General features: G+C 38.5%; 1 protein-coding gene across 17 annotated transcripts in view; it reads left to right on the top strand.

Moving 5' to 3' along the window:
• DLC1 (DLC1 Rho GTPase activating protein) overlaps positions 1-23,913 on the top strand; it is a 467,463-nt gene that overhangs the window by 195,241 nt on the left and 248,309 nt on the right. For 3 of the 17 annotated variants that reach the window (XR_002339954.1, XR_002339952.1, XR_002339953.1), the window contains one exon: positions 15,927-16,068. The exons of 12 other annotated variants lie outside the window; for them this stretch is intronic. Coding sequence is in view for 1 of the 5 variants with exons in the window: in XM_021077732.1 (XP_020933391.1) it covers positions 15,927-15,938 (12 nt within the window). In the remaining 4 variants the exon portion in view is untranslated. Of the gene's footprint in view, positions 1-8,458; positions 23,143-23,913 lie in introns of those variants that run through there. 2 more of the 17 variants (XM_021077732.1, XM_021077727.1) reach the window with 2 other exon arrangements.

The raw sequence follows: 23,913 nt of genomic DNA, 5'->3' as shown, positions 1-23,913 counted from the left end.
GATTCACAGCTTTTTTTTAAGGAAAACTGAGCTATGGGAGAGCTGGAAGGAATATATCCTAAAAGTAAATCATTCTGTGATTATTATAATATTTCTTAGCATTCTAATTCTAAAGCACAAAAGATTCCATTCACATATTATGGATTTTGAAATAATAAATATATAGTTCATTAACTGTGGGCTTTGAAAAGTAGAAACATTTTCCATAACCATTTGCTTTTATATTTAAAATAATTCAAAATTCCCTCATTTCTTGTGTTTGAAGATACGGACATCAGTTTCCAATCCATTCACACCTCAGTTTATGACAGTCTTGTTTGAGATGTGTTATTTGATCTCCACAATGACCTCCTGATGTAAGACTTTTCGCTTTGAATCTAGGAGTTTCATTGTGCCGAGAATAAGTATAACTTGCATCCAGATAAACTGATCCTGATCCTTAATGCTAAAGTCTGAACGTATGGTATTCAGGTAACGTTTTGAGCTGGAAAATTGTTTCTCTGTCTTGTTTATGTTTCATTTATAATAACCTGGTTAATTAGATATCTGAAGCAAAATTTCTACAACCAAAAGAAAGATGGGAAAATGGAACATAAACATGTAAACGATGGGACAGTTAGAACTGAATAGATTCCATTAGGGCAAGAAATAGTAAAAAAAAAAAAAAAAAAAAAAACCTCTGCAACCTAAGATTTGGTCATATGAATAGTAGTTTTGTATGTTATCATCATTACAATGAGAAAAATTTAGTTTTTCCATGTGCTGATGTTACTTCTCGAATCCAGCTCATATTTTCATCCAAGAGAAATAACAACTTCCAGTTATTTCTGAGCAATGTAAAATGGCAAGCCAACAGCATGCCACATCACAGCAACCAAGAATATAATTCACAGCACTGAGCAGAAATAATAACCCGTAAGCCACTTTCACAGAGCTTTCTTCATTTCAAACCAAGTTCTCCCAACGTTCTAATTACATATTCAATGTTTCCATTTTTTCTAATTCCCTGCTTTGATTTTTTTGATTGATAATTAATTCCACCTCTGGCATCTGAATGGCCTCCATACTCACTTTTTTCCCCGCTTTCCATTATGGCTGCTTAGAAGACATTGAATGTAGTTCCCTGTGCTATACAATAGGACCTTGTTGTTCATCCATTCTATATACAATAGTTTGCATCTGCTAGTCCTAAACTCCCAATCCAAACCCCCTCTGGCCCCTCCTCCTTGGCAACCACAAGTCTGTTCTCTGTGTCCACGAGTATGTTTCTGTTTCATAGATGAGTTCATTTGTGTGTGTCACATTTTAGATTCTGCATATAAGTGATATCATACAGTATTTGTCTTTCTCTTTCTGACTTACTTCACTTTGTATGATAATCTATGTCCATCCACGTTGCTGCAAATGACATCATTTCATTCTTTTTGTGGCTGAATAGTATTCCATTGTGTATACGTACTACATCTTCTTTATCCACTCATCCGTTGATGGACATTTAGGTTGTTTCTATGTCTTTGCTATTGTGAATAGTTCTGCTATGAACATAGGGGTGCATGTATCTTTTTGAATTATAGTTTTGTCCAGATATATGCCCAGGAGTGGGATTGCTGGACCATATGTCGACTCCAATTTTAGTTTTTTAAGGAACCTCCATGCTGTTATCCATAGTGGCTGCATTACCTTACATTCCACCAACAGTGCACTCACTTCTTAAAGACTGTTAAAGTCAGGTGAAGTGTTTAACTGGGGATTCCATATGACTATTCTATAGCTGTTTTACAAAGTTTTCATGGAGGGCTTTTGTGACTATAATTTTGATCTGTCTACTGCATACCAGATTTCTAAATGAAAAAGTAAAAACAGTAACCAAGCATTTGAGGATTCTGAATATCACACCTCTAAACAATTGGAGTAATATAACAAAAATATGAAAATAAAGGAATCATTTATTCTTTATCTTCATGGTATCTTAAGACACAATCACTTGAAAATACCAATATTCTTGATATTTTGGTTATTTAATGTGTATTTTATATGCCAGTTTCTTTTTTATTTTTGAATGAATGAATGAATAATTCATATTCCTTGGGTTATTGTTGCCACTGTCACTTTTTAATGATTCTCTACTCTTTCCCCTGTGATAGCTTGGTATAACCCAGTCAACTTTTTTTTTATTACTCAATGAATTTATTACATTTATAGTTGTACAATGATCGTAACAATCCAATTTTATAGGATTTCCATCCCACAACCCCAGTGCATCCCCCCACTCCCAAAACTGTTTCCTTTGGAAACCATAAGTTTTTCAAAGTCTGTGAGTCAGTATCTGTTCTGCAAAGAAGTTCATTCTGTCCTTTTTTAAGATTCCACATGTCAGTGATAGCATTTGATGTTGGTGTCTTATTGTATGGCTGACTTCACTTAGCATGATAATTTCTAGGTCCATCCATGTTGCTAAAAATGCTGATATTTTGTTCATTTTAATGGCTGAGTAATAGTCCATTGTATAAATGTACCACATCTTCTTGATCCACTCCTGTCGATGGACATTTAGGTTGTTTCCATGTCTTGGCTATTGCAAATAGTGCTGCAATGAACATTGGAGTACATGTGTCTTTTCAAGTCATGGTTTTCTCTGGATAGATGCCCAGGAGTGGGATTACTGGATCAAATGGTGCTGGGAAAACTAGACAGCCACATGTAGAAGAATGAAATTAGAATACTCCCTAACATCGTACACAAAAATAAACTCAAAATGGATTAAAAACCTAGATATAAGACCAGATACTATAAAACTCTTAAAGGAAAACATAGGCCAACACTCTCCAACATAAAGGACAGCTACATGTTCTCAGATCCACCTCTTAGAGTAATGACAGTAAAGTCAAAAATAAACAAATGGGACTTAATTAAACTTAAAAGTTTCTGCACAGCAAAGGAAATCCAGTCAACTTCTTGATTAGTAAATTCCTTCAAAGGAAAATCTATTCATGCTCATGAAAACAACTCCAATTGTTTCCTTTTTACCATAGATTGCTTCATCCATTTTATTTTGTTGTTATGTTGATTCATTTTGAAAATTCTACCTTTGTGTATATACTGCAGTAATTTACTGAATGGGTATTTACCAAATCATTCATACTGTGAAATGCAGAGAATCATACACACAGGAAGTAATAACAATCAGTCAGTGCTGTTCAGACTGTGTGTTCTGGGCATCCCCATAACTGCCTTCCCCCATTTACCCCAGTCAGACTTATTTACTTTAATCCCTTTTATATATTAGCCTTCTGATTAAGATCTTCTTTGATCAATCCATAGGATTAAATTTCTTTAAATCCTTAAACAAATTATGTGGGTGAGAAAAATATTGGGGAATTTTTTCTTGGGTCCAGACAGCCTCTTATTATATATGTCTGCTACATTTCCAAAAGCATCCTGGTGAAGCTACCCCTAGAACTTCTCTGCTGCCGGAGGGGCATGTTCACTGCTAAAGTTTCATCATCACTAAGTCATGAGATCTGAGTGCCATGAAACAAAAACAGGAGTTCCTGTAGTGGTGCAGCGGAAACGAATCCGACTAGGAACCATGAGGTTGCTGGTTTGAACCCTGGCCTTGCTCAATGGGTTAAGGATCCAGCGTTGCCATGAGTTGTGGTGTAGGTTGCAGATGTGGCTTGGATCTGGCGTTGCTGTGGCTGCAGTGTAGGCCGGCAGCTATGGCTCCGATTAGACTCCTAGCCTGGGAACCTCCATATGCCACAGGTGCAGCCCTAAAAAAACAAAAAAAAAAAAAAAGAAAAGAAAAGAAACAAACACATTTGGGAGAGAGCAGACTCCAGATCAGAGCAACTTGACTTAGCCTGTATCTGGAATTTCTGCTGGTCCAGATCATTACATTCTATAGTTCAGACATCAGACTGTAGATAGTTTCACTTTTTTTTTTTTTTACTGTCTATTGGGGAGTCAAATCAGAATTTTAAATAACTTTAGATTGATAAAAACATTTAGAATTCAGAGCTAATTTAATTTCCACTTAAATGTATTTGCTACACAAATATTTACTAAGTATTAAATTTTACATTTTGAGCTTCATGAATATATCAAGATTGGGCAATCTTCTCCCTACTTATAGCAAACTTATAGATTTTTCTGTATTAAATGGAATATTATTAACACTATGATGTTAATATATTAACATTATTATTAACAATACTATTAACAATATTATTAATACCATGATGTCTACATATATTTTTGTCAGCATTTTTAATATTCTCTTATATAGTTACATTGACCAAAAAGACTTGCATATTTGTTAGAGAGAATTTTTTCATTTCTAGTAAATATGAATTTTTAAAATATGTATTAGACATTTGAACAACTTACCTTAATCAGAATGTAAAGAACATTATTAGCCATGTGTAATATATCTAACAGATATATTCATGTCCTTATGAAATTATTCTACATTTTATTAAACAAAGCCTTTCTAATTTATAATGTAGCTGAACTCTAATACTTTTAAAGTTATGAACATTAATGTTATGAAACAATTCTTTTTTTTTTTTCAAAAAAAAATTAAACTGTAAGAACTCAATATGGCCACTGTGCTAGGCACTAGGATAAAATTTAAGGAAAAAAAGATGGGGAAATTACATGATTGGAATCTTTGGAATCAGACTCTGGGGCCAAAAATTGCCCAGAGTAGCTTTATTGGTGAGTGTTCTTGGGAGATGGACATGCATGGAAGTGAGGAAGGCAGAGGGCGGAGTTGGTTGAGCTACAATGCAGTAACAATTACAGCCTCAGCTGATTCTCTGGAGCTCTCTGGAGCTTGTGTGGCCCTTCAGGGTTGTCCCAAATTGAGACAAGGAGGTTGGATCCCTGCACCAGTCAACTATGGGTCTTATGCTGCCCCTAGAAAGTGATGTAATATTGAATGAGGCAGTCCTGGCTGTGAAGGGCATTTCTCAGGGGAAACAGCTGCAGCCATTGGCAGCCACTTTTCCCAGCAGTAGGGGAATTGATGCATTAGCCCTAGGAGCAGCTGCTTAGACCACACATGTCATGGCCTTCAGCTTCACGGGGAGCAGTCTGTGATGAAAGAAACAGAGACCCAAATATGTGGTTATGAAAAGATGTACTTAGTACCATATTAAAGTCATTAGCAAATCTAAGTTTGAATGTTAAAAAAATGTATTATTTCTTTCAGAGAAGTTGGGAACCCTTAGGTAAGACTTCCCAGAGGCATTGACAATGGAATGTGGTCTTTCCCAGATGACCAAAAAAGAAGAGAAATAACATGTAATGAGCATCAGAAAACAAAAATATTAGTCCACTCAGGGTATATTGAGCAATCTAGCTTGAGAAAAGAATGGGATACATAACTACACCTAGCAGAAAAGGCAGCTAGAATAGCCTTTGGACGAATTTGTGGATAACTTTCAATACCCTGACCAAAACATATACCTTAAGAGAAATATGGGGATGGCTTTTAAACGAGAAAATAAAGTCATTTGGTTTATATTTTAAAGAACGAGAATCTCACAAATGCAGGAAAAAAAGCAGAATCAGAGTGTGGGGTTTTAGGAGACATCAGAAGGAGCTGGGAAGAGCAGATAAGCTTTTGTGATAATGATTTAGGCCCAGGAGAGTGGTGGCCTGAAGAGAACAGTGATAAGGAGCAGAGAAGATACACTAGTGGAAGTAGAACTGATAGTGTTTTGCAAAGGAGGAGAGAAGGAAGGATTAAAGGTGGATTCAAAATTTATATCTTGGAAAAGCAAGTAAATGGCAGGGTCACTAAGAGAATAGAGAAGCAGAAGTAGGTATGAGAAGAAAAATCAGTGCTTTTTTTAATAAATCAACCTTATTAAGATATGATTTACATGTTATAAAATGTACCCATTTAAGTACACATGCTTCTAGGATGTTTTTGGCAATAATGGAAGGAAGGAATAACAGAGGCTAGTGGAAGACGTTTTATTGAGGGAAGATTTATTATCTTTTTCTGTATCTTTTTTTTAGGGATGTGATAATGTGTTAAATATGTACCTCCTATTGGAATGAAATCACAAAACAAATTAATTTTTTCTTACCCTTTCCACAACAAGCACCCATAGCAGCTGCTTTTCTCCCTCCCTCGCTTAGACAAAAACTCAGGGACTCCCACAGCTCTTTCTAGATACTGTTAAGTAATGCAGTCATTTTAAATTCCATAATATAGCAGGCTTGAATCAGAAATGAAAAAGTTCGATCCCTTTAATAATCAACATTTCAGTCTTCCTTTATCTGTAAGGCTTCTCCCCATTCCACTAGTCCATCCTGCGAAATGCAGGTGTCTGCCTGCAGCCAGGAAAGATTAGAGATAGAGAGTCAGCTTCCTTTTCCTTTCTAGCTTACCGTATACATCACTTGCTAGCAGCTATGTCATGGGATGTGAAAGGAAGAGGAGAACAGGAAACTCCTACTGCAGAGCATAAGGTTCTATGGGTCTAGAAGATGTTCAAGAATCTCTCACCCACTCTATCAGTTCTCTTTTGCAATACAAACTTTAGGGTTTAGATCAGAACTTCATTTTAACATGCTATCACAGGGGTCTGTGTCCTGAGATGTGATTAGGACTGCCAGGGAACACACTTCTTCTCTAAAGCTATCTGAGAAATAAGCATACTGAGCAAGATAAAACCACAAGTTCAAGGTTATTGTGGTACTTTTTGGTCATTGACTGAAACTATATTCAGACAGGACTAAAGATAGGTACACACAACCCAAAACTAGATGAGTACCACCCTTCAGTTCCTTGATTGGCCCAGCCAAAGGTATGACTTATATCCCCCTTATGAGGGGAAAATATTTAAAAGTAAGTTTTTTTAAATACATTAAGTCAGAACACATTACAAAGTATTACAAAATAGCCTATACGTTGACTTCAGTTGAGCTCTAAATAAACAAATTTGAGCACAATAAAAAGAACTGATGATGATAGATGTTTAAAATGAATAATTACATTCTTGCAGAGAGAATTAAAAAAAAATGTAAGTGTTTAGAAGTTTGCCTAGACTTTCTTTTTTTTGTATTTTGGGGGGTGTACATGACATAAGTTTTTGTCATCATTGGCTTGATTTCTTTCTTCCTCAGTTCCAACAAGTACTGAAGAAACATCCTTCTGTATGAGTCCATTTCTTGGGAATTGTGATGGGGAAGAGGTTTAATGCAGTGACCAGGGATGGATTCTGCCTGGCCAGGGGTTCTGGACATTCAGTTTGGGGCTGAGCTCTAGAAGCTTCAGTAGCTTCCTGGCAGAAAGAAGATATCAAGAGTTCCCATTTTGGCTCAGCGGGTTACTAACCCGATTAGTACCCATGAGGATGTGGGTTCGATCCATGGCCTTTTTCAGTAGGTTAAGGATCTGGCATTGTCATGAGCTGTGGTGTAGGTCTCAGACTTGGCTCGGATCCCACATTGCTGTGGGTGTGGTGTAGGCTGGCAACTGCAGCTCTGATTCAACCCCTAGCCTGGGAACCTCCACATGCCTCAGGTACAACCCTAAAAAAGCAAAAAAAATAAAGAAGAAGAAGAGGAAGAAGAAGGATGGATTTCAGGGATAAGTACACCTATTGGATCTCAAATGGTCAGATCAAGCGTGGGTGAAGGGAATTAAATCAGACTGACTCCAGGGGACTAAAGAGATACATTCTGACTTAGGAGCTGCTTGGGCAGCAGGAAGAGGCCCCATGGGTAACTGCTTCAGATTCAGACTAAAATATTATTGTTCTTAAGATTTTTGAAAACAATTGGATACTGAGTGTAAATTTTTTCTTATGAAATACCTGAAAACTTTTATTTAAAAATTGCCATCCAAGCAGAAAATAATTATGTGGCAAAAACTACATGATAACATTTAAAAGCAGGACACAAAATATAAATTGTCTCAATGTTTTTCATGAGTTACAATCATATATTTATTATTTTTCGCAATTACTCTAGATATCTCTGAGTTACACAGATAAACGACATTACTCATTAACTGGTTTGAAGAAGATTGTTGTCGTGGATTATTCATAATCCCCTTTGCTGTATAAATTGGAAGGGTCATTGCAAGAACATGAGCTATATGCTCCCCTGTGCATCTTTCAGTTCAATTTAATTCAAGTTGTAAGCAAATTAGACACATAAGGGAAGTTCTTTTATGCTTTTAGTCTGATATAGGACCTTTTCCTTTTTTTTTAAAAGATTTATAAACAAATAAAATTATAACTAGATAGATAGATAGGTATTTTTTTATTTACTTTTTTTAAGGGCCGCACCTGCGGCATATGGAGGTTCCCAAGCTAGGGGTCAAATCAGAGCTGTAGCCACCGGCCTATGCCACAGCCACAGCAATGCCAGATCCCAGCCATGTCTGTAACCTACACCACAGCTCATGGCAACACCAGATCCTTTAACCCACTGAGCAAGGCCAGATATCGAACCTGCATCCTCATGGATGCTAGTCAGATTCATTTCTGCTGAGTCACAATGGGAACTCCATATTTTTTAAATTGTATTTCTATATAATGCATTTTACAATGCACCAAAACATTCCTCCATCCCAAACAGGTATTTTGGAGAAAAATTCTAACACACTTAATATCTTTCTGGATCATAAGTTTGAGTACCATATGCATTTTTTAATATTATTTTTTACTCCGAGAGAAGTTTAATACACTACTGACTTAAAATTCTATGTAATTATTGGGTCTTTGTTTTTTGATGCAAAAATAGTACAGGTAGGCTCTTACAATTACTCAAGTTATTTTCCTTGGAAAAAGGAAATCTTACACCTTGAAAAGAATAGCATACAAAAAAATTAACACTAATAATATAGTGTCATCATTAAAACCTTGAAACAATAAAAAGCGTGGTAATTGCTGTATCTTTTTGTTTTCATGTTTGCTTTCTTGTTTTCTTTTTTTTTCCTTCAGAATGCTGCCATCTTCTGGTCAAATTGTATATTGCTTCATACACAAAGTAAGAGATCACATTATGAGGCAATTTAGGTTATATAAATCCACCTTTTATAATTGAGTCACCCATTTCAGATTTATGCCTCCAATCCTCCAAAGCCAGAAAACATTAAGTGATTTTTCAGGAACTTTAAAAATTTAAATACACAGAGGATATTTGAGGACTTCCGATGTTATCAAAACATGTATCACACAATAGATGCCTATGGAAGTACATATAAGGCAGAGTATCTCTAGGGAATATCTTGCTTTGATGTATTTCTGCAAGAATCTATGGCTTAGAATAGTTAATAAATTTTGATATATATTTCCTATTTCTATGCTACAAACGTTTGATGTTCAAAATCCTTCCCTTAGAATATTTTATGTTATGTATCAAACACTCTTAATAAATGTCCTCATTAAAACAAAGAGGATGAGAAGGAAATCCTTCCTACTTCCACTAGATTTTATTCCTTTTCATTGACTCCTTGAACAAAAAGTGGAGTTTTTACCACATGCTGATCTCTAATAGGCACTGAAATTTGAAGGGGAAGCAAGATGCTATCCCTAGACTTAAAAGCATTCATTTTAATGCATTCTTTTTAACCAAGTCCTAAGCATCTTTATTGTACCACACTGTCCTTAATTTATCCACTAAAAATGTCTTAATCTAACAAAACCAAAAACCAGTATATCATAGTACAACAGTTTGCAATAACTAAAAGACTCATTAGCTACTGTTTTTTTCACTGATAGTTTCTACCAGTTTTCCTTTTTTCTCCCCCTCCCATGGTATTTATAATCTGGTGACACACATAATCCACACCAAATAGCCATGAAATCAGCCACAGTAATCAATATTTAACAGGTGGGAAATCCTGACACGGTGAGACCCACTGTCTTCCTGAGTCACTCAACAGGAACTAGGATTAAATATCGGCTAAAAAGAGCAGTCTTGTCTTACTTCCGTCTTTCAGAAGACTTTTGTAGGTAAAAGTAGGCAGTTACTTTGTCAGAGCTTTGGAATGATATCATGAGACAGAATCCTCAAGAAAGATGAAAAGTTTACTGACAACCCTTAATTTCCACTCTCCCTGTGCTCGTCATGAATCCATAAAACAAAGCACTCCTCCTCTCTCCCACTTACCTACCTGCCTTATTTCTTAACATTTCTAACTCTGTTATCCGCAAATCACATTTTCTATGCTAACTATATTGTCTTTCCCATTTTCCAAAATTTCCTGAACATAGGCTGGTTGTGAGCAGGGAAGGGGAAGAAGAGGTGCTAGGTTTCAGAGCTGAGTGTGACCTGGGAGTCACCCTGTGGCCACTCAGGCCAGGTCCCAGGGAGGGCTGCCCTATGAAAGGGACCTTGGAGATGGGAGGAACGCACATCCTTAGCTAATCCTCCCAGCCTCACTGGCAATGCCCCGCTGTTCTCTCCTTATTAAAAGAAAACAGGGAAACGATCACATGCATTGTTGAATGGTGTTTACCAGGTGGTGTGAAATCTCGCCCCATATTCTCTGTAAGAGAAAACAGGAGCCAGGGCACAGTCAGGCAGCATGAGAATTCATATCATCGGTTGGTTCCTCACAGCCAAACCATCTCTTCATGGGGAAGACACAGCTTAGACCACATAGAAACATCTATCTCCTTTGCGATGCCTTTTCTTGAAACAGTGGCTAGAATACACTGTAAACTTTTTCAGGTTTCATGCTGGTGAAAATATTAGGAGGGAATTAGAAAATCTACAAGACACTCTAACAAGAATCCTAGAGATCAATATTTCTTTATGTCTTTGAGTTGACAATATACATATAACACATAATAATATATTATATATTATAATGTATAATAATACATATTATTTTACATATTTACATATATATACGTGTGTGTGTGTGTGTGTGTGTGTGTATTCTCCAAGGTTTTTTAACCCAAGTTTAATACATGACTCACAGTTACATGTATTTTATACTCTTCTTTGAATTAGAATGGTAGTCAAGCTTTGAAGTATTTATTTTTAAAATTTTCATTACACCCCGAAAAAATAGCTGTTGAAGTTTCCAAATTAGATAGTAGATTTAAAGAATTAAGGATTGAATCAGCTTGCCCTTTGGCTTTTGGGGTCAGAAGTTAAGTTGAAGCTTGGATTTGAAGTGCTCACTGTGGAGGTTCTAAATCCATAACAAACTACATAACCACTAACATGGCATTTCTATTCCACTGAGATCTACTTCAAGAGACAAAATTTCAAATATTAAAAATCTAACTTACAAGAAGATATAGTTATTTCATTTACAGCATTTCCACACAAACCTCTTAAGCAAATAGATAATGTCACATCATAGGGGCATACAATTTGGCCTTCATTAATGTTTTTCTATTTTTTAATTTTTTTAGAACATTATTAGATTTAGGTTAAATTTTGATAAAGCACTTTAATATGGTAAATATTTTCATGAAACAGATTTATTACTTTTAAATACAGATTCATAAAATTATTCTGTAGTGATAATTTACACTATTATTGTATTAAAACACAGTAATTTAAACATTATGCATGTCATCTTTTTCTTTTTTGTTATGTCGAATGAGCCAGTTTTAAAATATTTTTATTTTAATTCAATAATTTGATGAGACCCTTTAAAAGGTTATTCATGAAGATCAGTGATGTATGGAAGTAAATTTCTTAGCAGAGTGCTCGATGCACAGTAAGCCCTCTACCAATGACAGCTATTATTAACTGCAATTTATACAATAGATTAAAAATTAGTATATAAAATTATTTTGAAAATAAATTAATATTTTAAATAGCATGATTGCATTTGCTTAAATTCTGTGGCAAATTATTCTTGAGTTGAATCAAATTCTGGTATTTTCTGTACTAGGGTGAATTAAAGGAGACACACAAGTGTAACTTAGAAAGAGGCCGAGACAATTGGGTTAAATGAAGCAGATCCACAGCACCATAAAGAACATCCTTGTCCTTCATGTCCTAGCATCAGATGAGAAGCAATTTACAGAGTCAAGTTCCCAGAAAGATTGGAATACCCCAATTCAGGGAAACGTGAAGGAGGAAGGAGCCCCTTTATCATCCGGGGAAGCCCCACAGCGCACTTTTGTATTCGGAATGACACTAATGAATGTCGTCATTATCTGGGAAGCTGAGGATGATGAGAAAGATTAATAATTCAGTCACCCCTCTCTGCATCCGTCTTAATAATTGTCATTTGGGTTTCAGTTATAGCCATCTTTGCTGCTTTCTCTAGCTATGCTTCTTTGTTGCTGTTCTCTGAGCCAAATCATGGCGAATGCTGGGCCATGGTATTGATGGCATCTTGACCATCTTACTTCATTGAGAATATTTTAAAGTATATATGTTATAAATTAGGCATACTAATATCCCTGCAAAATTTATCTGGCTTCTTAATAGCTTAACAAATAAGCCCCTTTCTATAAGATCAAAAATCTTGGATGAACAAAATATTGAGAAGTTCTATGTCTTTTAAAGTGAAGCATCTTGTGTCCTGGATGCTTTTAACTGTCCCTTTTCTATTGATGGCATCTTCCTTTGCACTGAAGAACATGAGAAAGTACTTTAGCCTTTGGTCAAAATATGACACAAAGTTCATGAACCTTATTTGTCTTATAATTGTCATAATTCAAATTCCAGCAAGTAAGCATCCACTTTTATCAGTGACGAATACAAACACTTAAAAAAAGAGATTTCTGCCTTTTGTTAACGCCTCTGAAGAAGTGATGTTCTTGCCACATCACCACAGAAGAATTTGTTTGGACATTTTCTTGGAATGCTAGTAAACTGAGTACCAATCTTAGAACAATACTGCTATTTGTGTACAAAATGGTTGTAATCAGGGTACCCATGGAAACAGTGATTTATATGGATTACAGTTCTCTCTATAAATGTTTGATATTTATCAGCAATTATTAAGGAAAGCATGACATTGAAACTTTGAACTTGGAATTTTCTGCGACTTTTAAAGTAATCCCTGGTAAAGGTCAATTACATTTATCCCCATATTTTCAGACATTTAATATCCTATTTGCCATTAGCACATGTTTCAAAATGAAGTAATACATGAAATGTAAATAGTAAGGTATTACAATTTCCCAAAAAGCACAATCTCAAATCACAAGTCAAATAAATCATCTTCCAATCTATGTTAATGTAGCTATTACCTTCCTCCATCACTTTCTGATGAATGATTACAAGAGGATTTTTCTCTTGAAAAGGAATCATTATAGGACCATAGCTCTTATTTGATCTTTTTATAATATACTTGCTCAATAGTGAAGATGATTTTAAATACCAAATTTACCTTTTGGTTATTTACATTTTATTTCTTTATTTGGTAATCATTTATTGAGTACTTAACTATGTGTCAAACATGGGCTAGTACTAGAGATAAAATGGACTTCCTCAAGGAGCTCACAAAACAAAAACACACTGATAAACAACCAACTCTAACTTAGGGGTGGGACACCTCAACTAATTCTGAATTAGTTGGGACACCTCAACTAATTCAGGGAAAGATGATATGCAGTGAGTGTTCAAAAATATTTCTGAAGTATTAAGGACAGATGGCTCTACCTTGTTGGAGGTGTCAAGAGCCAAGGGAAGAACTTTCCAGGTAGAATGGTCAGTGTGAACAAAGGTGTGGCAGTGAGAAAGCCCATAGCACATCCAGGGAACAGCAGGTGAGTTGGTCTGACTTAAGTGCGAGTGCTTTGAGCTCAGAGGGGGAGCTCCAGAGGCCGGTTACAGTCAGATCCAAATGTGTCCTGCCCCATGACAATGATGAGGGGCTCCATCAAAGGACACTGGAAGGGAGGGTGCCCCTGCAAACTATATGTGCATTTGGGGAAAAAATCTTTTTTGAATTGGGAGAAAACACATTGGAATAACTCTAGGGAAGGATGTTATTTTGAAGACTTTTATAGCAATCCAGGCACACAAAAAAATAACTGAAAGCTAAACTGAGATAACAGGAATGTGGAGGAAGAAGCATAGTGGAGCCAAGATATTAATATTATAGGAATTGTAATCTATATAGTGAATAGTATAGATTATACTAATAATATAGTAATTGTATATTATAATAATAATATAGGAATTGTAATCTATATAATGAAGTAACATATTGGATGTAAGGAGTAAAAAAAGGGAGGAAACAAGACCTCTTAAGGACGGAGCAACTAGGAAGGTGATGATACTCAGGCAGGTGATGTCTTTGGCATCCATTTCCCCTTCTGCAAACCACCCCCGATTCTCATTTGAGGATCCCTCTGCAACATCCAGCTTGTATGGCAAGGCTACCCTCAAGAGTACATCATATAACTCAGACCAGATCACTAAACATCCTGCAGTTCTCCTGGCCCCAATCATGGGTGAGTGTGTATGTTCCTGCTGCTGATGGCTGAATGAGGGGGCTAGACTACACCCACCCTAAACCAGTTCCATGAAAGACTGAATATCAGGAATTTTGTGGAACCTACTAGAAAAGAGGCTCACTCCTCAGCAATGGATTGAGAGTCACACAAAGATGAGGCTAGGGCTGCTGTAACCATCTTGCCACCCCAGAAGTAGAATTAAGAAGATAGCCCATATAGAAAAGGAGAGCTGAGGGAAGGGACAAGAACAGGCAGGTTTGGTTGATTATTGAGCCCTGCTCTCAGCCACACCCGAACCTAGCCCACAACTGGACTTTTCAGTTGTACCTGCCAGTGTGCTTAAGTCATTTGCAAGAGGAAAAGTCCTGTCAAATACAAGTCAAGGACAATGCCTGGGAATTTAAATATATAGGTCTGGAGCTCCAAGGAGGAATATGCTATGGAATTTAATCTTCAGATAGGTGAATTTAAAGATGAGATAATCACCCAAATGACAGGAGAAAGGACTGAGAGAAAATTATGGGAAACACCAACAGCAGGTCAATTAGTCACTCAACAAACATTCATTGAACACTGTGTTGGCAAACTATGTCAGAGAAAAAAGGGACAAAAATAACAATAATTATTATGAGTCCCTTCTCTTTTTGAGCTGATAGTACATTGGATGAAAAAGCAATAAAATGGCAAAGTATATTAGTGTGTTTAATAACAATATATTCTAAGGAGAAAGCAAGGAAGAATGCCTGAGTCATGGGCTTTCAGACAGTGATTAGGGTGGACCTCACTAAGTTAAAGTTGGTTTTTGGAGTAAAGATTGGAAGGAAGGAGAAAGCAAACTATATAGATTTCTGAGGAAGAGCACCCCAGGTGGGGGTCCAGCAAGTGTGGAAGGCTGGAAGCAGGAGGGCAGCAGGTGTGCTGAGAAACCAAGAAGAGGCAGTGAGCTAGAGATGGGTGAGCAGGGGGGAGGGAGCAGAACATCAAAAGCCTCGTGGACCCTTTTGAGGATTTGGGCTTTGATTCTCAGTGAAGTGAGAAGCCTGGGGAAGGTTCTGAGTGAAGATGTTACATGATCCATCTTAGGCTTTATCTCTGCTGTGTTGAGAATACCCTATTGGGGAGTTTCCCTTGTGGCTCAGCAGGTTATAAACCTGACTAGGATCCATGAGGACACAGGTTCAATCCCTGGCCTTGCTCAGTGGGTTGAGGATCCAGCACCACCGTGAGCTGTGGTGTAGGCTGCAGACACGGCTCCAATCCCACATTGCTGTGGCTGTGGTGTAGGCCTGCAGCTGAAGCTCCGATTAGACCCCTAGCCTAGGTCTAGGGGTCTAATACGCCACAAGTGCAGCCCTAAAAAGAAAAAAATAAAGAAAGAGAGAGAGAAAATACCCAATTGGCACAGGGAATAATCAGGGAGGCCAGTTAGGAGGCAAGTGTAACAGTCCAGGCAAGAGAGGATAAAGCTGGTCCACAGTGGTAGCAGCAGTGGTAACAAAAACATTCATATTCCAGATGTATGTTTAAGGGACAAAAAACATATTCTGATGGATTGAAGGTCATCTGGAAGAGAAAGAAGGAAATCAAGGACATCTTCATAATTTCTGCCTGAGCTACTGCAAGAATCAGAGAAGCCCCCAGAAGAAAGTGAATTGAGGTATGCAAAAAGTTAAAAAAGCACGGTCACAGAATGCAAAAGAGCATTGTTTTAAGAAGGAGGGCAAAATGGTGAAGCATATTAGTGTGAAACCTAAACTGAGAAATATAGGAATTGTAATCTATATAGTGAAGCAACACATCAGATGTAAGGAATAAAGAAGACGGAGGAGACAAGACCGCTTAAGGATGGAGCAACTAGGAAGATGATGATACCTAGATGATGCTTATAATGGTAAAGTATATTAGTGCCAATAATTTTCAATGCCTAAGAAAGGGAAATAAGATAAAGGAAATAATATAAAGAGTAAAAATCGCCTATTTGATTAACAACAACAGAAAAAGCAGGTCTTTGTTGACTTCGGTAAGAAAAATCATCTTTTTTTGGCTAAAGTCAGTAATACAAAATTTATTAGGCTATGAAAGGAGTTGTACCTACAGATTGAAAAGAAAGAATGAACCCATTTGACGCTCAAACAAATTCAACACGTCTACTCTATGTACAGCAGGCTGGGAGATGGAAGGAAGTTGAAGACCTGGTGCCCACTTTCTGGACATTGAGACCACAGGCTACACCTGTGAATGTGATCAAGGCCGTCTTAACCAGCACGGCCCTGCCCTGCAAGCCCCCTTTCTCTAAGCACGGTCGGAGAGGAGTTGAGCAGAAGGAGCCTTACTAACACAAGTACTGCTTATCTTTACTCAGAAAAAGAATCTGTTTGTTCTAAAAACTGTGAGCCATTTATATCCAACCCTCACCTGCCCTTCTGTGAGGGCTGTTTAGCCTGAGTTCACACCAGACCGTCCAGATCCATCTCCCAGGAATCTACTCAGTACGCACATAAGAATAGCTTGCATAGAAGGTGTCCCCACTGGTAAACGTTAATATTTTGAAAGAATTTTTTTCCATATTGGGAAAAATTGTCTTGTATTTTTTTGTTGGGTAATATCCCTCTATCTCGTCCTCAGGTCCTTTGTGATTTCCCTGCAGCAAATAAGAACTTGACCTTATGACTGTTTTGCTACATGAAGGATAAAGGCAATGCTTCAATCAGCCAGAGATGCCCTGATCTTGAAGGAGAAGGGGTCAGGGCTCTCTGGCAAGAAATATGGGGAGTTAGGAAGGGAAGAAAGAAAGGGACAGCATGTGAATTTGGCTTTGGTGTCATGGAAAATGTACTTCCTGAGGACATAGATGATGTGGTGTTTAAGGGCCCTTTATCACTGTGGGACATTCATCGCTTACTGCTGATGTGGAGATCAGTACTTTATCTGTTTGAAAACTCTCTATCATTGCTCCCAACAAAACAGCTCTGAGTCTCTCTTCCTCTCTGAGTTACTGGGAAAAAAATTCAGCCATTTGAAACACCATGTTCACTTGAGGCCAGGATCAAAGATTTGGTCTTTGACTGGACTTATCAGCTTTACTCAACAGAAAACCATCCTAAAGCCACAGATACAATTCAAACCCCACAAAATGATTGCTAATTGGGCCGAGAGGACAACATATGTTTATTTCTATAAAATCACTCTCCCAATTGAAAACCTTCCCAAGCTCTTGTCCTAATAATATCATATCATCCTCCTTTGCAAATGCAACTCAAAAAATCTCTCAAAACTCAATTCTGTCCTGTCTTCTTTGCACTGGTGTTGGCAGGTAGGCCAAGCACCAAATTCATCCTCAAATAGTTGAATTCAGATGAAGGAATACACAGAAGATAAAAATAAACCATAGAATGTTTCACTTCCACAAAGGATGTTAATTAGATTGTGGAGATTCTGATTTTAGGATTTCAAAGGGTACAGGAAAGTCCATGTGCTCCATGTGCTGAACTGTATAAAGAAAACAATCTCTTCTCAAAAATAAACAGGCACTGTTTTGGGTTTTTTGCACTATAATAAACAACATTGTACAAAGAAATAATTCATGGGACACTCTTTGGTAGGTAGAAGTTGCTTTTCCCATTCCTTCCATCCTGTATCATGCCCCTAATGAGGACTGAGCTATGGGGACTAACCTGTAAGCAGCTGCCAAGAACAGGAGATGAATGTATTACAGGATCTTTAAGGACAGCATAAGATCAATGCCAACAATTCTCTGAGTCGTGCGTTTCAGGAGGTCAAGGTCTGGACAGACTGAGTAAGGAACATTCCACATCCTGAATCATAAACACTGTAAGTTGCCCTTTTTCATGTAAAAGCCTGATCAGATGTCACCTTGCCAGAGACAGGACTGAAGATATGTACAGATGCGAAGGGGAAAGAGGCACCACAGGCAGGACCAGTGCTCGGGACTAAAGTTGAAACACAGCATTTTAAAGAGTGAGGGCAAGAGTTCCCATTGTGGCTCAATGAGTTAAGGATCCAACTTGTATCCAAGGGGATGCAGGTCTGATCTCTGGCCTACCTCAGTGGTGGGGGATCCAGTGTTACCATGAGCTGTGGTGCAGGTCACAGATATGGCTCCGATCCGGCATTGCTGTGGCTGTGGCTGTGGCCGGCAGCTGCAGCTCTGATTAGACCCCTGGCCTGGGAATTTCCATATGCCACAGTGCAGCCGTTAAAAAAGCAAAAGAAAAGAAAGAGTGAGGGCTTTTAAGCAGACATTGAGAAAACAAGGCAGAAGCTCAGAATCAAAAGGAAAACACATTGAATTCTATCCCACCACATCCTGGTTTTCAGCAGTATAAAAGTACAGCAACAGAGCCTCAAGGGAAACAGAGAGAGGAAAGGGAAAGAGGCAAAGGTCATGGCTGGGAGAGTGAACAGCAGCAGGAATGGGGGTTGGAGAGAAAGTATTCCCAGTGCCTACAAGAAAGGAAGGAAGGAAGTGATGCAGGGCAGCAAAGAATGCAAGAGAGCCCCAAGGTTTCCACAGAGAGCTGGCTGTGTAGAAAGGGCTGCTTGAATGGAGAAGGACTGAGGCAAAAGCTTCTGAAACGAACAGCAGGCAGATGACCTCTGATCAAATGCAAGTTGGAGACACCAGTCTGGAAGGAAAAAGGCCCATGTATCTGATCTTCTCCATGTCCAAGAATGGGTGAAGAGCTTTGATTCTATCTTGAGAGAGCACTTGAATGAACAGAAATAGAGATAAGATGTAGTCATGGACCGAAATTCACATCCCCTAGAGTTGAGCAGATTTCTAAGATTTTTTTATGCCTTTTCTTCCTGTCCTAGCTCTGAACGTAGGAGGAATAACACTAAAGTCTAAGTCACGGCATCCAGATTCTGTTTCCCAACTTTGCAGTTAATCCTTTGGGGGATTCTGTCAGGACCTCAGTTTATTCATCTTCAATATGAGCGTGCTGGAACCCCATTCATGGTGTTCACACTCATACCTCCCAACAGCCCACAGGGAACTTTGCAGAGCCTACAGCCTTCACGAGGCCAAGGCCACATCTATCTTGATCACTATCACCTGATCACACTTGACATAGTACCAGCAGTTTATAGCAGATGCTCAGTGAATGTGCAGTAAGTGAATTTAAGTAGACAACAATCCACGAAGCAGCTCAAAGCAGAGCTGTCCAGCTCCAGCGGTGCAGCACCTACTTCTTCAGCTGCCCTCTGCACCCAGGGTCATGGTGGACATACCAAACTGTAGGAAACCCCGTGTGCCCACTGCTGGACAGGACCGAGAGGCATCTCCTTACAAATCATGACTCTGTAGTCTCTATGCAGCCCATGTTGAATTGAAATGTAGAAATTAATCTGGTTTGGCCCAAATTCACCTGACCGGAGGATCACTTTTCCCATTTCACCCTCCACTTCAAAGTTTTGGTCTTTAAACCTTCTTGCTGGTACAATTCCTCCTCCCTTCACAGAAGATGAAAGCATTTTTCCAGACAGGCCTGCTGTGAGTGACTTCATGGAAATGAATATCTTGTGTCCCTAATGTGCCTCTCACATGAGGAACTCCTTGTATTTATTTATTTTTAAGAATAGGGCTGGGAGGTTGACGTTTCCATTAGCAGTTGAGTGATTTTTTTTTTTTTTTGAAATATAAAAACCCTCCTCCTCAGTGAGACATGCCTCACATTCCCGTCTCCCCACTTCAGGCAGTTATGTGCTACTAAATATGCAGTGGAAATGACACATGTCTGGAAACCCAGAAGCAACACCGTCTCGAGGCTGCTTGCTCAGTGGTGTACAATGAAAGTGTTGTAGGAGGTTAATTGAGGAAGGCAGACTCCTGGATTCTCAAAAGTGAAATCTGTGGCACCTTTTGCATTTGGATGTGATGTGCTCCAAGGCACCTTGTGTTTGCAGGCTGATTCCACAGGATAAAGGCACAGATTCACTGACCTTCCAGAGAATCCCGGAAATATCAGTGTCTTAAGGGGAGCTGAGACCACTAAGTTCTCCTACAACGAAGGAGAACAGACCACAAAAAAGGATGGATCTGCTCCTCCCACATAACCTTGGGTATCAGCAAGCCACATAGGGCACTGGACTGATTGGATTCTACACCCAGTGTGCTTCTAATTCTAAAGGACAGAGGTAATCAGTTTAACTCAAAGTAATTTTTCTCAATTTATGTCAACAAATGTATTTCTACAGGGTTCTCTCTTGACCTACTGTGAAAGCTAGTAATAGGATAGAGGTTGAGAAATGGAAATTAAAAATGGAATTGGATGGCTAAGCATTATACTAATGGAATGCAGATTGGATTAAATGTAAATTAATTATCAGAACAGGAGGACATTTGTCCCAATTGAAGAAAGTGTTGAAAGTCTTTGGGCACCAGCTTATCATCCCATCTCAAGCATACTAAGTTTAATCCTTGGCAAAATATGAGGTTAATTAAATAGGAGGGGGAAACTTTTCAATTGCCTTTTAAGAGACTCAAAAGAGATTCTTTGACAACAATTAGTTCTTACTGTTTTGATGGTTTATAGGCCAATGAATTAGAAATATGAGACACATGTTCTTAAAATATGTATTTTTTATTTAATTAGGGGAAAGATGTTTAGTTTCGATTGATATTTGAAAGGTTTAGAAAGAAGTCTTTAGTATGCGATAAATTTAAAAATCACGTAACCCTATTCCACAAAGGGAATCTACATAAGCCTAGAGACTTCTGTGCCAGTACTTAGGGCCACCAAACACAAGGGGAGCTAGGAATGGCATTACCCAGAGACCTGGAAACGGGAAAACAATGTTCGCCTTGTGAGGAGGGAAGCAAGCTGGGGGGAACAAATCTGAAGATAAAGCTGGTGGGCTGGCGTCCCACACAAAGTTCAAGGAGTCATCTGAAAATCTAATCAGAAACCACTTTATTAGTGTTTTCTGGCTTCCCCTGAGCTCTTCTTTTCTCTGAAGCTGGAGTCTAGCCCTATATTATCCAAGTTCTGAAAGGAGAGATCTCAGGGGAAAGGGAGGATATAAAAGCAAGTTTGTGAGCAAAATACACACATGCACACACACGCACACATAAACACACACACACACACACACACACACACACACACACGCTTCTCCCTGCTAACACTCAATTCATAATTAACAAACTGTAGGAATTTCTTTCAAATTTCAGAGAACTTAGAGCACAGAAAGAGTTAAGTGAGCACGTACCTTTGTACCTAGTTTCCTTTAGCCAAGTCAAGCAAATACCACAAACGCACACAGCTTTGTTCTTTATAGTTCAAGTTGTCGTTTTGGTGCCAGACATAAAGAGATCCAAGTGAAATCCAATTTTGCAATCACCAAACACTAGAAATATTCCAGCCTGCTTGACGAGGTTAGAGTTTGTTGGTCCTGCAGTACTATTGGAAACTAAAGTTGTAGGATTCTTTTGCAAAGGAGTAGGCTTGTTTTTCGGTTTGTTTTGGTTTTTTGCCTTTGATGTTATATGGAGAACCCATGAAAATAATGTAACTGGTGAGCTTAGGTTCTACAGTAATTACAGTGAACTCAGGTAATAAAGTAATCTTCGATAATTTATTCTTTGCCTCTCCCATGCCTTTTGTGGAATAGAAAGAAAAATGACTTGGAATAAGAACTAGGTTCAATTTCTGGTTCTGTCACCAGTTTCGTGACCTCAAACTAATTTCTTATCTGAGCTTCAATGCTGTTAATCCATAAAATAGCGATAGTTGTACATGGTTCTCATGGTTACCGTGAAGTTTAATCGAAAGAGTTAATGTAAAAGTTTAACATTCATTTGTTCAGTGACATCTATTAAATCCCCACAATGTGCATGCTGTGGGACTGCAGTGCAGAACCAGACAAAAAGCAAAGACTCTGCCCTTAGGGAGCACATATTCAAGTAAGAGGTAGACAACAAACTACAAAGAAATCCAAAGTCCAATACTTGCAGGTTAGTTCCACAGGCTGTCATTCGTAGATCTTTACAGAATTAGGATTTTGCAATGACTTATGAGATTATATGATGCATGTTTATATCTCCCTCTAAAGTGTAGGCTCCTGGAGGTAAAGGAGCAATTATCATGCACAGAGTAGGTAACTATGCATAATTCCAGAATAAATGAATGACTACATTGCGATAAGGAAAAGAATGGAAAAAAGTAGAGATAAAAGGGAGTTAATCTTTTGGTAGGATAACCTAGAAAGGCCTCTCTAGGATGCTGTAATACTTGCCATCCATGTGGATGAAGAGAGTCAGAAGAGAAGAATTCTAGGTAGGAAATATCCAGGGCAAAGGCACTGAGACGGGAAAGCATGTGGAATGCTAAGGGAAGGGGCCAACACACGAGGTCACAGTGGGCCCGAAGACTATGGTAAATTTGAGTTTTATTCTAAACATAATGTAAGTTCCCTTTCCCTCTTTTACACCTCTCTTTGTTTATAGTAACAAGATTAACATACACTTAAAAATTAGGCAACAATGCTAGAGGACAGCTAATTAATCACAATTAGGAGGAATGGATGTCCCTGGTCCAAAGTGGAGGAGTGGTGAGCTCATGCCACCAGGAAAGGTGAGCCTGCACAAGTTTCTCTCTCAACTTCAGGTTCATCTTTTTTTTTTGTCTTTGTGCCATTTCTCCGGCCACTCCAGCGGCATATGGAGGTTCCCAGGCTAGGGGTCGAATCAGAGCTGTAGCTACCAGCCTACGCCAGAACCACAGCAATGCAGGATCCAAGCCGCATCTGCAACCTACACCACAGCTCACAGCAATGCCGGATCCTTAACCCACTGAGCAAGGCCAGGGATCAAACCCGCCACCTCATGGTTCCTAGTCGGATTCGTTAATCACTGTGCCACGACGGGAACTCCCAGGTTCATCCTTGAAATGATTACATTGCCCGGTGCTTGGCTCCCACTTTAGGGAGTGCCAGAAATTTGATGGCACAAAAACAAGTGTTCTAATTTCGCACTTTGTTGCCTCCACTCTGGAAGATCTCAAGGAAATCTTTCCAAGCCAGACCATTTACAATGCCCCCAGACACAGACTCTTTCTCCAATTTTACTGGTTAACTTCTAGCCAGCCACTGAAGCTTCATTGTTGGGCTTCCTGTATCCTTTAGTGTTCTGGAGTTCACCTCCTTGCAGATTTTGTCTACAGCTTCTAGACTGACTCCATAGGAGTTCCGTGGTGATTCAGTAGGTTAAGGATCCAGCCTTGTTACTGCCATAGCTCGGGTTGCTGCTATGGCACGGGTTCAGTCACTAGCCCAGGAATTTCCACATGTTACAGACACAGTAAAAAAAACAAAAACAAAAACAAAACAAAACAAAACAGAAAAAAACAAAACATTGACTGAGTCCATAGACTAGATGAAGTTATTATTAGTTTGTTGTAATTCATCTTTGCCCTATAAGCAGATTCAACTTAAGCCATTACTCAAGATTTTTCCCCTTCAGGACAGGAAACTGGGAAGT

The sequence above is a fragment of the Sus scrofa genome, chromosome 17, assembly GCF_000003025.6.
Source record: "Sus scrofa isolate TJ Tabasco breed Duroc chromosome 17, Sscrofa11.1, whole genome shotgun sequence".
Taxonomy (NCBI): Eukaryota; Metazoa; Chordata; class Mammalia; order Artiodactyla; family Suidae; genus Sus; species Sus scrofa.
Note: the sequence above shows the minus strand (reverse complement) of the source record. Positions and strands in the feature narration are given on the sequence as shown.